This window comes from Pongo abelii, chromosome 2 (genome assembly GCF_028885655.2).
Source record: "Pongo abelii isolate AG06213 chromosome 2, NHGRI_mPonAbe1-v2.0_pri, whole genome shotgun sequence".
Lineage (NCBI taxonomy): Eukaryota > Metazoa > Chordata > Mammalia > Primates > Hominidae > Pongo > Pongo abelii.
The window spans coordinates 14,082,869-14,100,704 of record NC_085928.1 but is presented as its reverse complement, the minus strand read 5'-3'; the positions used below and the strand labels follow the sequence as shown (position 1 = coordinate 14,100,704).

Genomic DNA, 17,836 nt, shown 5'->3' with positions numbered 1-17,836 from the left:
CTTAGAAAGGACCACAGTGGACTCCTATGATTGCTATAGGGCTTCCTATAACTGGTTATAGTATTAACATTTATAGTACAACCTTTGATCCTGGCATAAGCAAACAATTTACTTTAGGGGGTTAATATGGCAAAACATTGAGTGAGGGTCTGCTAAGATAGTTTCATTATTTAATTTTCTAAAGTAGATTGAACAAAGCAGCCACATCTCATTTGATGTGACATCAAAAGGTTGTTAATAATTGTGGACAGTAGATGTTTTTGGAGATTGCAAACAGACACAGGCATAGAAGGTAGATATTAATTCTTTTGCCTTTTATCTTTGTCCCCTCATTCCCATTCATATTTACTATGGGCTGAAAGTACTTAAAATTATTTATTAATCATCTGATAACCTAGAGGTTGAAAGTGTATTCTAAGTTACAAAAATGTATTCAGTTTCACAGATATTTTAACAACCTCATGAAAAGTATATGTACACAGTAAACAACTGTGTTCAATGATCAAGCAGTCTTCTACCAATCTTTATTTATTTATTCATTTATTTTGAGACGGAGTCTCAGTTTCCTCATCAGTAAAATGGGAGTGGTAACAGTACCACATAGGGCTGCTGGGAGGATTAAATGAGATAATGCATATAAAACACTTAGCATTGTGCTGGACACATGGTAAGTGTTCAATAAATGACAGCCAATGGTATTATTATTATTACCATGATTATGTATCTGATTGTAAAAATGGTAATAAGTTGAAGGTCTGAAAACACAGCAATTTTAATATACTAAATCTTTGGCTTAATGATGCTACATTTATATAGCATTTTAAGATTTTTTTTTTTTTGTCTGCAAACATTAGGTATTCAATCAATGCTTCCAAAATCAATTACTGTGTTTCCAAGATGACAAAACTGTAACTCATTTCAAGCAAAAGCCATTACTATAGAATACATATACAGAATGGAAACAAATGAATAGAATCTGGCTCAGAAACATTTTTCTTGATTTAAGAAAAAAAGTCCTAAAAATACACTGAAAAGGGCATAAGAAGGTATGGGTTACTTCTCAAAGTGAGATCTGCTAAACAATCTAACAGTTGGCTATTAAAGAAATGACAGGAAGGAATTCTCTGCATCTTTTTAAAATAGGAAGAATAATCAGTCTACTCAGGGAGTTAATCATTTATAGGCGTTCTCCAATTAAAATTTTTATCTGTCCAAATTCTCTTTGGTTGACTCTTTTCAAGGTCTATTATCAAGTAGAATAAATACACACTTGCAAGCAAAAGACTGAATGTTTGATATTCTCAAACACATTTTAAATCCACAGGAAAGAAGGGATCAAAACCTAAAAAATAATACAATAAGTAGAACTCATTTTCTTATTAGCTTAAAACACAGTTCTATGGAAAATACCACAAACTCCATTTAAATGATAGCTAAATAATATGACATTGCTATTTAGTATAACACCATACTACAGAAAGTTATAAGTCCCATCTACCTTGTTCTGCTACCAGGGCCTTGAGCTCTCCCAACAAATATTTTATAATTCTAACTTTTTCAGCTGTCTTATTCACATTTTTTGCCTTCTGTACATCCTTCACTGTTTTTGTATCTTGCACACGTATGTTTAAATCCTTTCTTTCACTTGTGGCCTCTCTAGTTTGCTCTCTGGCACATTTTTCTTCATTAGTGGCCAAGAAAGCTGGTTGTGACTGAGTAGGGCTTCGGTGTGTCTGACTGTCCAGATGCGTTTCTTTTCCATGAGATCGAAAAAGAGACAAATATGTTTGAAAACATTTTAGTAGGTCTGTTTCCTTATGAATTCCTTGTTGTGGCAGAATTCCATTAACAAGGCCCAGTTGCTGCAATGTTGGAATAGCTGATATGTCAGTTTTGGGCAGGCTACATGGAACTCCAGGACTGGTATTAAATGAATTCCTTAGAACATCAGTACAGGTTGCAGAAACTGTTTTACCTTGTGACGCAAACTGACTGTCGCCATCAGTTTGAACTTCCTAAAGAAAGAGAAAAACAAGTCTTCAGAAGTAGGAGCACTCATTTGTAGGTATTAATTACAACAAACTCAAATATATGAAATATATTTATTAAAACATGTTTATTAATATATCCATTTTGTGAATATTTAATAAGTAGTTACTACTATATTTTGAGGATATACTATAGTCTGTGTAACTACTCCCATACGGTTAGACATTTAAGTAACAGCCAGTTTTTCACTGCTGAAACATTTCTGTAAATATGTTTGTGCAAAAACTTTTTGTATGTTTGAACTTATTTTCTTATGATGTAATTTCCCAAAGTGGACTAATTTTTATGCTTTTAAACCATCTGTGGTATTTGTAAACAGTCTATTTTAGTCATGGCCTTGTAATGCTCCCATATTACAGGGTAAACTAAGCTTTAAAAAACAAGAATCTTTATTGCACTGAGGAAAAAAATCCAACTTACTTTTAAGCTAAAAATATTAGTAAGTTTCTCATATTAAAAACTTGCTTATTAATAATAATATTAATTGTAACAAACTCAAATATATAGTTACTACTCCTAACCATATAGTAGTTACACAGACTATGGTATATCCACAAAATACAGTATTAACAAGTTATTAAAAATGCAAAGGGTATATATTAATAAACATGTTTTTAATAAAGTATTAAGTAAAAGAAGCAGTATATAAGACTGTATTGTTCACTTATACATTTATTTTAAAAGGAAAGCAAACGTTAACAAATACAAACCAGAAACTAAAACCTGTACAGAGGATTAAACGATTGGAAAGAACTCTATCAGTGTGTCAACAGCAGTTGTACTTGGGTGCTCAGTATGGTTGATTTTTTTCTCCCTACTGATCTCTTCCCCTCTTTCTTCTTCATTATTGTCATTAATAAATAGGTAAAACTTTTCTTTCTTTTCTTTTTTTTTTTTTTGAGATAGAGTCTCACTCTGTAGCCCAGGCTGGAGTGCAGTCGCGCGATCTCACTCACTGCTACCTCCACCTTCTGGGTACTGGTTCAAGTAATTCTCCTGCCTCAGCCTCCCGAGTAGCTGGGATTACAGGCATGTGCCACCATGCCCAGCTAATTTCTGTATTTTTAGTAGAGGTGGGGTTTCACCATGTTGGCCAGGCTGGTCTTGAACTCCAGACCTCATGATCCACCCACCTCGGCCTCCCAAAGTGCTGGGATTACAGGCGTGAGCCACAGCGCCTGGCCATAAATAGGTAAAACTTTTATAGCAAAAAAAAAATAAACAACTGGTCTTTAAATCCTAGTGCATTCAGTTACAAGCAATAAATTCAACAGTCCTTCCTGAATTACTGCTATAAGCAAATAGTTACTTATGTAGTATACGAACTGTACGCACAGAATGAACCTTTGGAGGGCAGGATGGCCGCTGAGGTGACCAGACTGGGGTGGAGGTACATAAGCCATAACTAGAATGAGAAGTTGCCTGAGATTCTGTAAGTAAGAGGGACAAAAAATTAGTCACATATCCTACTTTTTATAAAGTAACCAAGCAATTTAATTGGAACTTACACTCATGATTTTTAAACAGCATTCATACTCACCAGAATGAGAGGGAGCATGGCATGGTACAGCAGGAATTCCATTAGGGATGTTCTTTGAAGTCAAGTCATTCATCAGTGACATCTGAGTCTGCACATGCTCACAGAGGGCTTGGTATATTACGGGTGAATACATTCTATAATGATCTTGCAATGACCAATTTTGTTCTAGGTCTGATGTGTCTCTTTCACTTCTAGCAGAAGCTTCATTAGGTATCTGTTTCTTATTATCTGAAGATGCTAAAGTGGAAGAAGAAAAAAGTTCTTCAAATATGATTCTTCAAAAACTTTTACCATACGATTTTTAGAGAAGAAAGGGCTCTCAGAAGTAGTCCAATTCATCACATACTTCATAGAAGGGCTTTACCACTATCACCCCTACTAAAGAAAATCATCTCAAATTCTTTCTGAAAGTAATTAGTGTTTAAGTTTCCCCAGTCAAAAATCATCTATACTAATTATTTACAATTCCCATTTTTTATGCTACTTGCCATTTGTAAAATCTCTCCTTCAATTTTAACACTTCTTTTAAGGGAGTTATATTATCCCTAAAGTCCAGTCAAACTCCTTCACCTTTTTCCTTGTCAGTTCATGTTCTCAAGGGATAATGCAATAGGAAAGAGAACAGTTTGTACAATTCTGATGCTTTGGATCCTCAAAAACAAAACAAAACAAAACCAACCAAACACACAAAATCTTGGCCTGGCATTTAAAGTTTCCAAAGCTTGACCACAAGCTACTTTTCCAACTATCGCCCCATCACCCCCAACTCCAATTTTTCATTTCAGGCAGGCCAATTTAGTTACCCAACAAGCTTTTCTCACCTTCCAATAACATTGTTCATGAACCATTCCTTCCAATCCAATTCTACCCATTCACCAAGGCTCACGTGAGTTTCCTTCTTCCATGAAGCCTTTTCCAATCCAATCATTCCAGTCTAGCGACTACTCTTCACCACCCCAGAGCACATATTGTCTATACAAATCATATGCCACTGACACACTGCCTTATATTGCTTATCTTTCATCCTCCTGCCTTTCTGACTAAACCACAAGTTTCTCTAAGCAGGGCTGTAATTCATTGTTTTCTCTCACAGAACCTAGTATTAGTCTATGAACAAGGTAGAAATCGGTATTAACAAAGTAATAAGTAAAAAACAACAAAGTTTTCTACATAGCACTACCTATAGATTGGTATAACAATCTGAATTCTATTTCCCTAATTAGGTCCCCTTCCCAAAGGTTTTTTAAAATACTATTAACAGAAATGAAAATATTCTGGTAAATCATAGGTTATCAGTATACAAAATAAATTTAGAAAAATATATGGATATTTGTCACACCTACCAAAGCTAAACGTACATATATTCTATGAAATAACAATTCCACTCCCAGGTATACACCAATAGAAATGAGTGCTTATGTCTACTGAAAGACATGTGCAAGAATGTTCACAGCAGCTTGATCTGCAGTAGCCCAAAGCTGAAAACACCAAAAAGCCATGAATAGCAGAAATGGATAAACTGTGGTATACTCGCAGGCTGGAATACTATATAGCATTAAAAAAACAACAAAGTACTGATATATACAACTACTTGGATGTTTAATACACTTAAGACTGACTGGAAGTAGTCAAACACAAGGGCGCACAGTGTTCAATCACATTTATAGGAAGTCATCAAACAAGTACAAGTCACAAATGGAAACAGATGTCAGGAAAATGGTTACACAGGGATGAGGGTATAGGTGATGGTGAGTGTACTGACAGGGAGGGAGCCTTGCAGGGTGCTAAAAATTGTCTGTATCTTAATCTAGGTGGTGGCTACAGGGGTGTATACATATGCAAAAATTTATTGAGATTTATGTACTTTAAAATTATTTATGAAAAGTATTCCTTAATTTTTTAAAAAACAAAATAATTAAAAATTTAAAAGTAGAGAATCCCTCAAATATAGTTTACTGAAAATAAAAACATTACTAAAAGCATAAAACTTCCATGTAAAAGCAAAAACAGAAAAAGTTAAAGGCAGATTAAATACTACAACCAGTGAAAATAGAAAAAAAAAATTAAAGAAAAAGACTTAATATATGACTACGAAAATGACTGAAGATATCAGATGCTTCCCTTTTGACTTGGGGTATGCTTCCTTTTGAGATGATCTATTCCTATGAATGTACTTTCCAGACCTAAATATAAGCTTTAACACTTATTAGCTGAGTAACCTTGCGCAAATTAACTTCTCTTGACCTCTTTTTCCTCATCACAAAAATTTTAATAATGCCTATTTTATAAGATTATTGAGAGATGTAAATGATGTAACACTTGAAAATTTCTTAAAGCAATGTCTAGCACATAGTAAAAACTCAATGTAAAATATCACCAAATAGCTGCACTCTTACAATAGACAAGTAAATATATCATATTTCATAAATCATACTATCTGATGTCAGTAATAAACCTCTGAACACGTCCCCTCTGAGATGATTAAAATCAAAAGTAATAAGAGTTACCTTCACTATCTGAACAGATCAGCTCAAACAAAACTGGTTAATAAACTTCTGTAAAGCAAATACTATTTCTTACCGGAAATACAATTTTATAATAAATCAAATGGAAAAGTGCCCTCTAAAATATTTTAACTTTGAAATCTAAAATGATAGAGGACGAGATCATAGCCCATGGCCATCTAGCATACCACAAGTCCTTTCCTCTTGACTCCTGGGTCTTTCCTTCTGCTCTTGGATTTCCTCTGGTCCTTAAGAATTGGCTAGTTTGAAGAATTCTCAGATTTCACACACAGGTCACAGCATCAGGCTCTCATTTACTTTCTTTTCAAGGCGTGGTTTTCACAGTTTCTAATAAAGCTGAGCTACATTATGCCTCAGCCAGCAGATGTCATCAACTAACATAAATTAATAAATTCCAAACCTATTTCTTCAAAATCAAAGCCTTAGAACTAAAATGACATATTCTGCTCCTTTATAAACTCAGTCCACACAAAGCTCTATGGATAATGTTGAGTAACTTTACTTAACGATATGAAGTCTTAAAGCAAACAATCCAAGACAAGTTAGAAACCATAAGGGAAAGACTGCAGTTATATGACTACTACACAGTTTTAAAATAAAACAAACCAATGATCAAATGAGCCTGTTACTACACAAATACAAATGAAGTATATTTTCTTGCTCTTATTAATTACAACAACACACTCTACATGAAAATTTTAGCTATTGGTCTGGCAATATGTTTAAGTGATGTCAGGTGATAACTAGAGTTCATGAAAGGAAAGTATTCATTTACTCAGTCCACAAAACTTTTTCAGTCCCTGAAGTCTAGCTGCTGTGCAAGCACTGGCTGTTGCTTGGATGGACAAGCACTGTCTGACAGGAAGTTATTCCTGCCACTCAAATATAGAACAAACATCCAGTGCAGGTAAGAGCCACCGGATGCCTACTATAATTTGAAATATGTAAGAACACCTGGCCTTTATGAGTGGCAATCAATGCTCAAAGGATTTTTGCCTGTGGTTGGTTTAGTTCCCCAAGATGAAGACAGCAATGTATGTTACTAAAAGCAAAATCAAGAAAGCATTCAACACAGTTATCACATGTAAAAGTTGCTTATTTAAAAAATACATATTTTTTTTAATGCCAGAAGCACTCGCAAATAAGCTCAATACAATTCTGGAAGGGTTTCTCTGCCTCCTTAGTCCCAGAATGCATCATGGTGTGCTTACCTGACTCCATAGGCATTCAATGATCAGGTAGGCATTCAATGATCATATGATCCCAGATAGAAAGTACATAAGGAGGCCACTCCCCAGAAGACAGTTAACAGAAAATAGCAAGATAATGTGTGTTAAAAGTAAAATAATACATGGATACTAGTTAACATGCTGTAATAGATTGCTTAAAGTTCTTTATGATTACTTCACTTGGAGATGGTACAGAGAACAAGTTATGAGCTTGGATTTTGTGTATTTTTGAGCATTGTGGTAACAGAGCAAAATCTTGTATTATTGGTTAACAGCTGCCAACCACACACACACACAGTTAGAAACTAATTTCTAATATTGCAACCCTAAAGAAGATTATCCTGTGGAAGTAGGTCCTTCCTTCTGATTAAGAAAATATGGGAGAAAGAACAATAAGAATATTGCACCCTGATCACAGGCCAGAACTGCTGATTTCGCTGTAATCCCAATAAGAATTTAACGCTACGGACCCAGAATGCCAGACTCTTCCATCTGCCAATCCAAATCCACCTATACTGGTCTTCACCCTGCTCCCCCTGGAATGCTGATCCATATGGGCTGCAAAAAGACAGTCCTTCAATATGTCTTGCTGTATATACCAAAAAAGCAAGGCTTTGACCTAAACTCCTTACCTGGGCCGCTTCTCAGGGTTGTGTTTGCAGTGAGCAACCTTGAAGGATGAGGTAATCTTTCCCTCTGGGAAAGCACAGGCTTGATTACTGCTTACTACCAAAGTGATGGATTTCCCAAGCTCAGTGTTCCTCAGCTGCAACCTAAACCTAAGGCATGTGCAGCATCTATATGGGTCCACCATATCACCCCAATGGGAACTGGGGTGAATGAGAACCAACACAATATGCCGATACACATACTGCTTCCTGTGCTGTGAGTAATAAAGTCCTTTGTCTCTGACCCAGTAGTCTTGTCTTCTGCTAGCATCCATGACACAGTAAGACTAACTTACTAGCTTGTAAGAGTCAAATCCCAGACCTGATATACATCAGTAGGGCTTCAGTTGGGTTCAATCCAATGGGAGTCTTGGCATATCAACGAAAGGAAGAAGCATGAAGTCAGGATATACACTTATTCCTGCTCCCTTTCTATAAGAGCACCTTGGGCTGCCTTCGTCCTTTCAATGAAGCTCACTGCTCTTCTCAAGGTAGCATATTCTATAAACAGTATCTCTTTCTAGATCCAGTAACCTCTCTCTCTCCTAATCCCTTACGGCCTAGAGATGATAACAGCTCTGCTGCTCTGCTGCTAGCACTAGGCTTGCACGACCTAGTAGGCAAAACCTGTGGTTTTCCCATACCCTATTCATACCTTTATGAGTCCCTTTGTAAATAAACCCTCCTCAAATTACCTCAATTTGAGTGTTGCCATCTGTTTCTTGTTGGAACTCTGACTGACAGAAGCAGTTAAGTCAGGATCCAGTAAGTTGATACCATGACACCCACCGCCAGTCACATATATCGCAAATAATAATTCCTTGAGGAAAGGTGCCCTGGGTAAGAAATAGCCTGCCTACAGACAAAAAGTAGGAGACTGGAGGAACAGGTGCTACTGCTCCTTTCTTTCTCAATTGAGACCCAATAAAAAGGCCTCTGCTTTAAGAGTTAAGGCCAGGGTTTAGCACTCTTTCTTCAAAGGTCAAATAAATATTTTAGGTTTAGCAGGCCAGATGATCTCTGTCAAAACTACTCAACTCTGACACTGCAGCACAAAAACAGCTAATAAAAACACATTAATAAATTAGCTTGGCTGCATTCTAATAAAATCTTATTTACAAAATAAAATAACTAAACATTACTTATAAAACTGGCTCTAGTGTGCTGAGCTTAGACCAATGCTGTCCAATAGAAATATAATGCAAACCATATATGTAACTTGAAATTTCCAGTAACCATATAAAATAGGTAAAATTACTTTTCATAATATTTAAATCAATATATCCAAAATATTAACATTTCAGTGTATAATATAAATAACTGGAATTTTGTACTAAATCTTCTAAATCTAGCATATATTTTACACAAAGCACAAACTAGATGCTAAATTCTCATCAGAAATACTTGGTCTATATTTAGATTTAATAAAATTTACACTTGAAAAGGTAGGTTCACATGCCCAAGTTATTCCAAACATACTTAAAAGTTTTATAATAACTGGATCAATTATCAGTTTTCAAATTTAATTTTAAATTAATTTAAATTAAATAACATTAAAATTCAATTCCTTGGTTGTACTAGTCATATTTCAAGTGCTGAATAGCCACATGTGGCCAGTAGCTACCATCTTGAATAGTACAGGTCAAGATAATATAAGGCTATTGTTACTGGCCTCCAAGATGAGTTAGGTTTCCCTTGCCTTAGTTCTCTACCTCGGGACTATCTGAAACATCAACCTCTAGTCCCATGAATGCTCTACTGACACTTTCTCAGCCTCCTTGCCTAAATCCTGATCTCTTTATAGGGCTACTGCTTTATATGACTTTCTAAACTTCATTCCTTGCCCAAGCTGAATCTAAGCACGCACTACAGCGCTGACATTTCTGGCCCACCTGAACTATAGAACTGGCTAGTCTAATTCTAGTCCATCTGAATTCCCACTGTGGGCTTTTTCATCTTCATTTTGGGCTATCTTGTTCTCTAGGCCTCCAAGGGACAACATAATCAAAACTTTCTTGTTCTAAACTAGGAAAAGTTAGCCGTGAGGGTGTAAAGTACCCTTGGCTATATTCACCATCAATCAGCAGCAGCCTCTCTTTCCTTATTCATCCGATTTTATCTTCCTATGTACCATGTATCCTAACCGTGTAGCTTGACAAGTTCAGCTTGACCAACTTAGGATATATATATATTAATATAATAATTTTAAAGTAACTACTAGAAGTATACACTTGAAATACAACCAATTGATGATTATCTATGAAAACAAGTGGCAGGGGAAACTAAGATCACTCTACATACCTCCCAAATGTCATTCTGAGTTTGAACTTTTTCTCCTACAAAACCCAGACAGTCTCTTTCTCTACTTTTCTTCTTGAGAAAATGATAGCAAGCAAAGTGGACTACTCAGTGATTAGAAGCTGAATAGAGAAAGGCATAAGCACACATAAACCTAACTAATACTGATTATTAAAATGAAAGCCAACTGTGTAATCCTGATAATTGATCAAAATACCCACAATTAAGGATTATCTTTAAATAAGAGAAAAAAGGCTTACATGTTTCTTTCTGGACTACCAAAGGAATAGTATGTTTTTCATGTCTTTTCTTTTTTGATCCATATCTTTTGCTTTCTAAAGGTCTAGAATTAGATCTGTTTTCTAAATATGCTGTTTCTGAACCTATTAATAAAACAAAAATTTGTTAACATCAAAATAATGACTTGAGATAAGGTGATCAGCAAAGAATTTAAAAAAATAAACCTGAATCTTCATTTCTCAAAATGTCCCTCAGCAAAGAAGCACAACCATCAAGCCCGTGTACAGTTTCAGCCTGTAAGAAATAAAGTCATTTAGAATACATTTGTATATAACTGTTAGTGTAGGAAAAAATATATATTATGTAGTTTTAAAATTTGTTTATTTACAAACAATTTATTATTGGTAGAAAAGACGTTTTAAAGCAACAGACTTCATACTTCCTTAGAGCAATTAATACTTTGCATTTTATTCCTACTTTTTAGCTACTATTTGAAAACTAATTAAAATAGTGTGTATTGTATCTACTCAATCTTACCTGACTTTCTGAATCAGAATGGATGGAATAGCCAGAATCTGCATTAAAATGTGGTATTTTTCTTAAATAGGTCCTGGAAAACAAGCTCATTAATATTCTTACAATATTTTTCCCAAAATATATCAGTAAATAGTCATTTTCTTTCCAGCAAAGACTAGACAAGAAAGCTTGTCCAACCATGTACAAGATGAATTTATAAACATTTTGAAGATTAGAAAGACTGTTAAATACTAAAATAATTAACATGGGTAGACATGAAAAATTGTTCCTCAGAGCTTGTGATGGTAGAGGCCTACCTAATTTTCTGGGGTAGACGACATGTCATCCAGCCCAAAGACCTGAAAAATTCCTTGAAATCTGAAGTTGTAAACGTCTTCAAGTACTTACGCTTTCTTTCCATTTGTTAATTTAGCAGGTCCAGTGGGCCTTCCTGAAGATAACACCTATGACATAATATATTATAGCAGATAAACAAATATTTTTCTATTATATTTTCAATATGCTATCTTGACAAAATTTAATGTCTTTTTTTATTCATCTTCTCAAACTGAAACTCTGTATCCATTAAACAATACCTTTCCATCCCCTCTTCCCCTGACCCTAGCAACTATCATCCTAGTTTCTATGCATTTGACTAGTCTAGAAACTTTATATAACTGAAATAATACAATATTTGTTCTTTTGTGACTGGCTTATTTCACTTAGCATAATGTCTTCAAGCTTCATCTATATTGTAGCATGTGTCAAAATTTTTCTTCCTTTTTGAGGTCAAATATATTCCATTATATGTATGTACCACATTATTCACTGTTTTAATTAATGTGATATATCCTAAAAATCCACTATTATAATTTAATTCATATATTAAATTTCTTTTATGTAAAAGGTCAAGCAAACTACACATATATTTGTTCCTTAAGTCTATTTAAGGTGAAAAGGAAATTGAGATACTATTTTAAACCAGAAGTAACTACTACACTAAGTTCAGACTATATTAATCCCAAAATATGTTCTATAGTCCCAAATTCTTTGAAACATGCAAGTTAATTCAAGATACAGAACAGAGTTCTTAACTCTGGTTCCTTTTATGTACATTCCTTAGAATGCCTGATTAGACCAGCAAGTGAGAACTCTACCCTTTCTCTTTATCTACATCTCACTGTCTTAATCCTTCTTTTTAAATTCATATACCACTGTTGTTTTCTTAAACTTTTTTGTTTTAAAAGTGACAATAATGGACAACCTTTTGTGTAGAAAAACAGGAAAAAATAAGCATTTGCTTTTACATGCATCCAGTATCTTGAGAGTTATGCCAGAAACAGTTAATCATGGTTGCCTCTGGGGAGGGAAACAGAGTATCTGGGGGACAGAGCAAGAAGGGACACTTCCCATGGCATACTATTTTATATCTTAATAACTTTATATCAGATAAATATAATCTTTATTCAAAATAATTTTAAATAGACATGAGAAAGTCCCTGATTCCCCCCAGATCCACCCTCCAGATGTAGTCACTGTTGGCAGTTTCATTTATAATTTCTCTTCACATATTTAATTTCATCTCAAGATAGCTTTGAGCTGTAACTACCAAACTTTCTAAAGTTATATGGCTTTCTATTATATGCTTGAATATGTGCTCCATCCTTCTAAGAATGTCACTGAGAATACATTTTTTAAAAAACTGGGTTGGTAAGAGTTACACTTCTTGAGATAATTTGGAATATGATGGAGGGTCATGAAGCCAGCAGTGAGAACCAACATTGTAGGAAATAAGACCTTGTATAACATCACTCCACTGGTCTCTGTATCACACTCTCAGGGTCCTTCCCTTTGGTATATTTATGTCGATGTCTTGGCTGGAATCATAATAAAAAATCCAAGCCATGACACTATAATACTATACCCTGGATCGAGTCCAAAAACAACTACCACAATTAAAGTACACTGTCTGAGGTACATGTCTGGCATAACTGTAAGATTATATATGGTGTTTCTCCAAAAAATATACACAAGGCTATATTATAGAAAATCTGGTAAAGAAAATTACCCATGATAAAAGCACCTTGAAACAGAAACTATCATATTGGAACAATTCCTTTCAATTTTTTTTTGTAGTTTCTACTATGAAATAATAGTACAAAGAAGCCCTATATATGCTTCACTCAGATTCTGTGACCCTTGACATTTTCCATATTCTCTCTCAATATATGTACACAGCAGTACTTTTTGCCTGAACCATTAGAGTTAAGTTTGCAGATATAGTACTCCTTTACTCCTAAATGTTTCCTAAAAACAAGGCCATTCTCTAACATAACCACAGTATAATTATCAAAACCAGGAAGTTAACATTGATACAGAATTACGATCTAATGTTCAGACCTTATTCGCATGTTGCCAATTATCCCAATACTGTTCATTACAAAAAAAAAAACCAAAAAACAAAAATCCCTCTGGTTCACGCCCAATCCATGCTCACATTCTGTTTCTATGAGTTTTAACTATTTAGGTACTTTATGTAAGTAAAATCATGCAGTATTTGTCCTTCTGTGACTAGCTTATTTCACTTAGCATAATGTCTTTAAGGTTTGTCTCTGTTGTTGCATATGACAGCTATTTCTTTCTTTTTAAAGGATAATAGTCCATTGTATGTATATACCATATTTTCTTTATCTGTTCATCTGTAGATAGACATTTGGGTTGTTCCCACATTTTGGCTATTGTGAACAGTGCTGCAATGAATACGAGAGTGCAAATATCTCTTCTATATCCTGATTTCAATTCTTTTGGATAAATTCCCAGAAGTAGAATTGCTGGGTGATATAGTTCTATATTTAATTTGGTGAGGAATCTCCATATTGTTTTCCATAGCGGCTATACCATTTTACATTCCCACTGACAGTGTACAAGGGTTCCAATTCTTCCAAATCCTTGCCAACACTTGTTTTCATTTTTTTAATGTCATCCTAACAGGTGTTAGGTGATAGCTCATTGTGGTTTTAATTTGCATTTCCTCGATGCTTAGTGATGTTGAGCATCTTTTTCATATACCTGTTGGCCATCTGTACATCTTCTTTGGAGAAATGTCTATTCAAATCCTTTTTTCATTTTTTAACCAAGTTATGTGTTGTTCTGCTTTTGAGTTATAGAAATTCCTTATATGTATTTTGGATATTATTTATCAGATACATGGCTTGGAAATATTTTCTCCCATTCTGTAGATTGCCTTTTCACTCCATTAATCATTTCCTGTGCTGTGCAGAAGATTTTTAGTTTGATGTATCCACACTCTTCTTATAATTCCCCTGCTCAGCCCTGGAGTTGGTCATTTCTCCAAGAAGCCATGACTCCTGAGTGGACAGTGGTACTTGGAAACCAAGATCTAGGTACTAGATGTGTTCTTTGCTATTGGGCCTTCCAATCTTTTTCATATGCATTTTTTACTTAGTCATAATACCTAGATATTTGCAATTTTAAATCCTGTGTTTTCTACTTTTAAATCTTTTTCATATTCAGAAATTTTTAATGGTTGTATAATATTTCCTTCAGTGGAAGTAATATAATATGGTCTTGGTTTGCTTCATTTTTTTCACAATTAAAAAAACAAACCTGGAATAAGCCTTTCTATCTACTGAAAACAGCCTTTTTATATTTAGGATTAAAAGGAAAATTATTTGGTGAAAGGTTATTAGCAATTTAATAACCCTTGATACAAACTGCAAAGCTGCTCTCCAAAAGGAGCGTCCTAATCACAATACAGGAGAATCAGTTTGCTTTATTTTACACTTACTTCTACGGGGTTATTATCATTAAACTTTTAATTTTGCTATTTGAGAATCATATAAGCATTTCTTAGTAGTCATATCTCCTACCAACAAGTACAAGATAATACTGCCTTTGTAGAATGACTTACAGTGTGCTAAGGTCTTTCATTTCCACTTAATCCATACCCTGTGAGTTATTATTTCTGTGAGGTGGGACCCTAAATTTCAGAAAAGTAGTTTGTTCAAAGTCATACATCTACTAGGTAAAATGTTTAAAAGAAGAGTGGACTCTGGTATCAGCTTTGTGAGTCTGAATCTTGTTTCCACAGCTGTGTAACTGCTATTTGAATCCTCCAGCCCTCGATTTCCTCATATATAAAATCGGGATAATAGTACTTACCTCATAAGGATATTGTGACTATTAAATGAGTTATTCTATGTAATACATAAAAGCACTTAGAGTAGTACCTGCCACATAAGTCCTATCTAAATGTTAGCTGCTGTTATCATTAAGATGGTGGCAAACTACGTGTTTTAAAGGGAACTAAATTTTGTTGTATGTCTACAACAACTGTGTGATGGATGTTTTTACCGGGTTCTCTTATTTAACCTTCTCAATTCTTTGAGACAGGATTTTATGCTTATTTCTGCCTATTTTGCAGCTAAGAAATAGGAAGTTCTCAGCAGTAAAAAGTAGTAGACTCTCAATCTGCAGGTGACTGAAGCTAGGAAAGGTTAAGTCACTCGACCCAGCGGCGAAGGCTGGGACTCGAACCCGGGTCTGACCCCAAAGTCGGCGCTCTAGAGGGCTACGACGATTTAAACAGAAACATCTAGAGACCGAGCGGCCGTGTTACGACGGGAAGATCAGGTGTTCCCTGCACCTCTGTCCCAGCACTTTAATGTCGCCGCATTGTCTTTGTCTTTTTTCGAGCAGAGTTTTACAAGTTCCTGGCCCGAAAACCCCCATGTCCCTCTCCATCCCCACAGCGGACTCCTCAGGTCCTCAGCCCTCACCTGGCCCGGTCGAGATCCGGATCTGACCATCTCTCGCAGCCTCAGAGAAGCCCAGACGGAGGGAAGTGAAGCCTCACGGTAAAAAGAATTAACCGCCGTGGGCTCCCGGACTTTCTTGGCCCGCCCGCCGAGCTTCCGCTTCCGGAAAGGATCCCGCCGAACGCCGCGCTTCATAGTCTCCGACGCGCTTCATAGTCTCCGACGCGCCTCCACTCCCTTTCTCCTGCCCCAGGCCCAGCGCCTTGGGCGTACGCAATAGATCCCTCCCGGCTTCCCAGCTCGTCACCCACCGGCATGGGTTGGGAGAAGCCAATAAATGGCGAACGGGGCGGGGCCGAGGCATGGCTGGGGCGGGGCCGGGGCGGAGCCGCCGAGAAAAGAGTTAAGCGGCGGTTCCAGGACTTGCGGTGGGGAAAACGGGGACAAGGAACCGCCAGCGCCAGAGGAAGGGACAGGGGTAGGAGGCGGATAGGTTTCAGAAGGAATTGAGCGCGACTTTTTGGGTTTTCGCTCTTTATTTTTAGTTTGGCATCGTGTGCCTTTTGGATGATTTTGTTCTTGATATTCTATAAAAATAAGACCTCCGGGTTGTTATCTTTGCGTGTGATGGCAATTGCAGAATTATTCCCTGTGGCCACTGATCTCAGAACGATGTTCATTAGTTGGGGTTTCGGGTTTACTTCCATGCGTACTTGTCTCCTCTTATGCTGAGGTAATTACTTTTGATGAAAAATGACACAACATTCTTAGTATTGGCATGTGCACTCATTGTAATGAGGATTTTAGTCATTGGTTTTTAAGGCATTGGGTTTTGGGTTAATGATTTAAATCAAGTTGAAGAGAGATAAATCAGTTTATTCCATTTCAACTGTCACCCAGACAGGAGTTCAGTGGCGCAATCTCAGCTCACTGCAACCTCTGTCTCCTGGGTTCCAGCGATTTTCCTGCCTCAGCCTCCCAAATAGCTGGGATTACAGGTGCACGCTACCACACGCGGCTAATTTTTGTGTTTTTAGTAGAGACAGGGTTTCACCATGTTGGCCAGACTGATCTCAAACTCCTGACCTCAGGTGATCCGCCCGCCTTGGCCTCCAAAGTGCTGGAATTACAGACATGAGCCACCATGCCCGGCCTCATTTCTTTTTAATGGAGAAAAGAGCTACCCTTTAAAAGCCTGTTACAATTAATGTCAAAGCCCAGGAACTAAAATATGTCCACCAAAATATCACACACTTATCCTGAGTGATTTTAGGAAACGAGTATTTCACAGATTTAATTTTGAATTAGATCAAACTGTGAAAACCTCTCCTTTCCTTCCCCAGCCCTCACATAACTTCATAACTTGCTGACATATTCACCTGAAATTAAGGGGTTTTTTTAGTTAAGTTGATTTTTTAAAAATTCATATTGATTTTTCTTAATACATGTTTATTTTAGAAAATATAGATAAGCAAAAAGGAAAAGACCACCCATAACCCCATTACCCATGAGTTATCACTCTGAACAGCTTGGTGCATTCCCTTCAAGATTTTTTCCACCTACGTATGTATGTATAAATGTATTACAACAATATGAAATAATAGGTATTACTGTAACATGAGTGTTTTAATATCTAATCAACGTTGTTTCTCATTAATCTACAGTTATAAAATGGCTGCCTGGTGTTCCATGATTCATTTCCCTAGTGTTGGGAATGTTATGCCCCCACCCGGTTTCATTTTGTTGTTTGCTATTATAAATAATGTTGCAGTGAGCTTAGATCTGCAAATGAACTAGATAGAGAGTGGAGAGCAGAGTATTCTAAAGATGTGGAGACAGCATGATGTTGAGAAAGAGAAACCCAGACAGGTCCTTGCTGCTGAAGTATAGACAGTGGGGATGGAAATATATGTAGACTATGCAGTCCTCATAGGCTACATGATTTGGCTTATTATCCTAAGGCCATTGGGAATATGTAAAAGTTCAAGCAGGG

The 17,836-nt window shown here is 36.1% G+C and overlaps 1 protein-coding gene across 5 annotated transcripts in view; it reads right to left on the bottom strand.

The window, feature by feature from the left end:
* CCDC14 (coiled-coil domain containing 14) overlaps positions 1-16,203 on the bottom strand; it is a 48,164-nt gene extending 31,961 nt beyond the window's left edge. Inside the window, exons 1-9 of one of the 5 annotated variants that reach the window (XM_009238457.4) lie at positions 15,865-16,176; positions 11,474-11,529; positions 11,087-11,159; positions 10,774-10,843; positions 10,570-10,692; positions 3,590-3,826; positions 3,385-3,479; positions 1,976-2,015; positions 1,499-1,753 (exon numbers count right to left, since the gene is read on the bottom strand). In XM_009238457.4, the coding sequence (XP_009236732.4) occupies positions 1,499-1,753; positions 1,976-2,015; positions 3,385-3,479; positions 3,590-3,826; positions 10,570-10,692; positions 10,774-10,843; positions 11,087-11,159; positions 11,474-11,529; positions 15,865-16,038 (1,123 nt within the window). In that variant the 5' untranslated portion in view covers positions 16,039-16,176. Of the gene's footprint in view, positions 1-1,498; positions 2,016-3,384; positions 3,480-3,589; positions 3,827-10,569; positions 10,693-10,773; positions 10,844-11,086; positions 11,160-11,473; positions 11,530-15,864 lie in introns of all 5 variants that reach the window. The other 4 variants (XM_024244762.3, XM_009238459.4, XM_054551389.2 and 1 more) reach the window with 4 other exon arrangements.
* Positions 16,204-17,836: the final 1,633 nt, after the last annotated feature.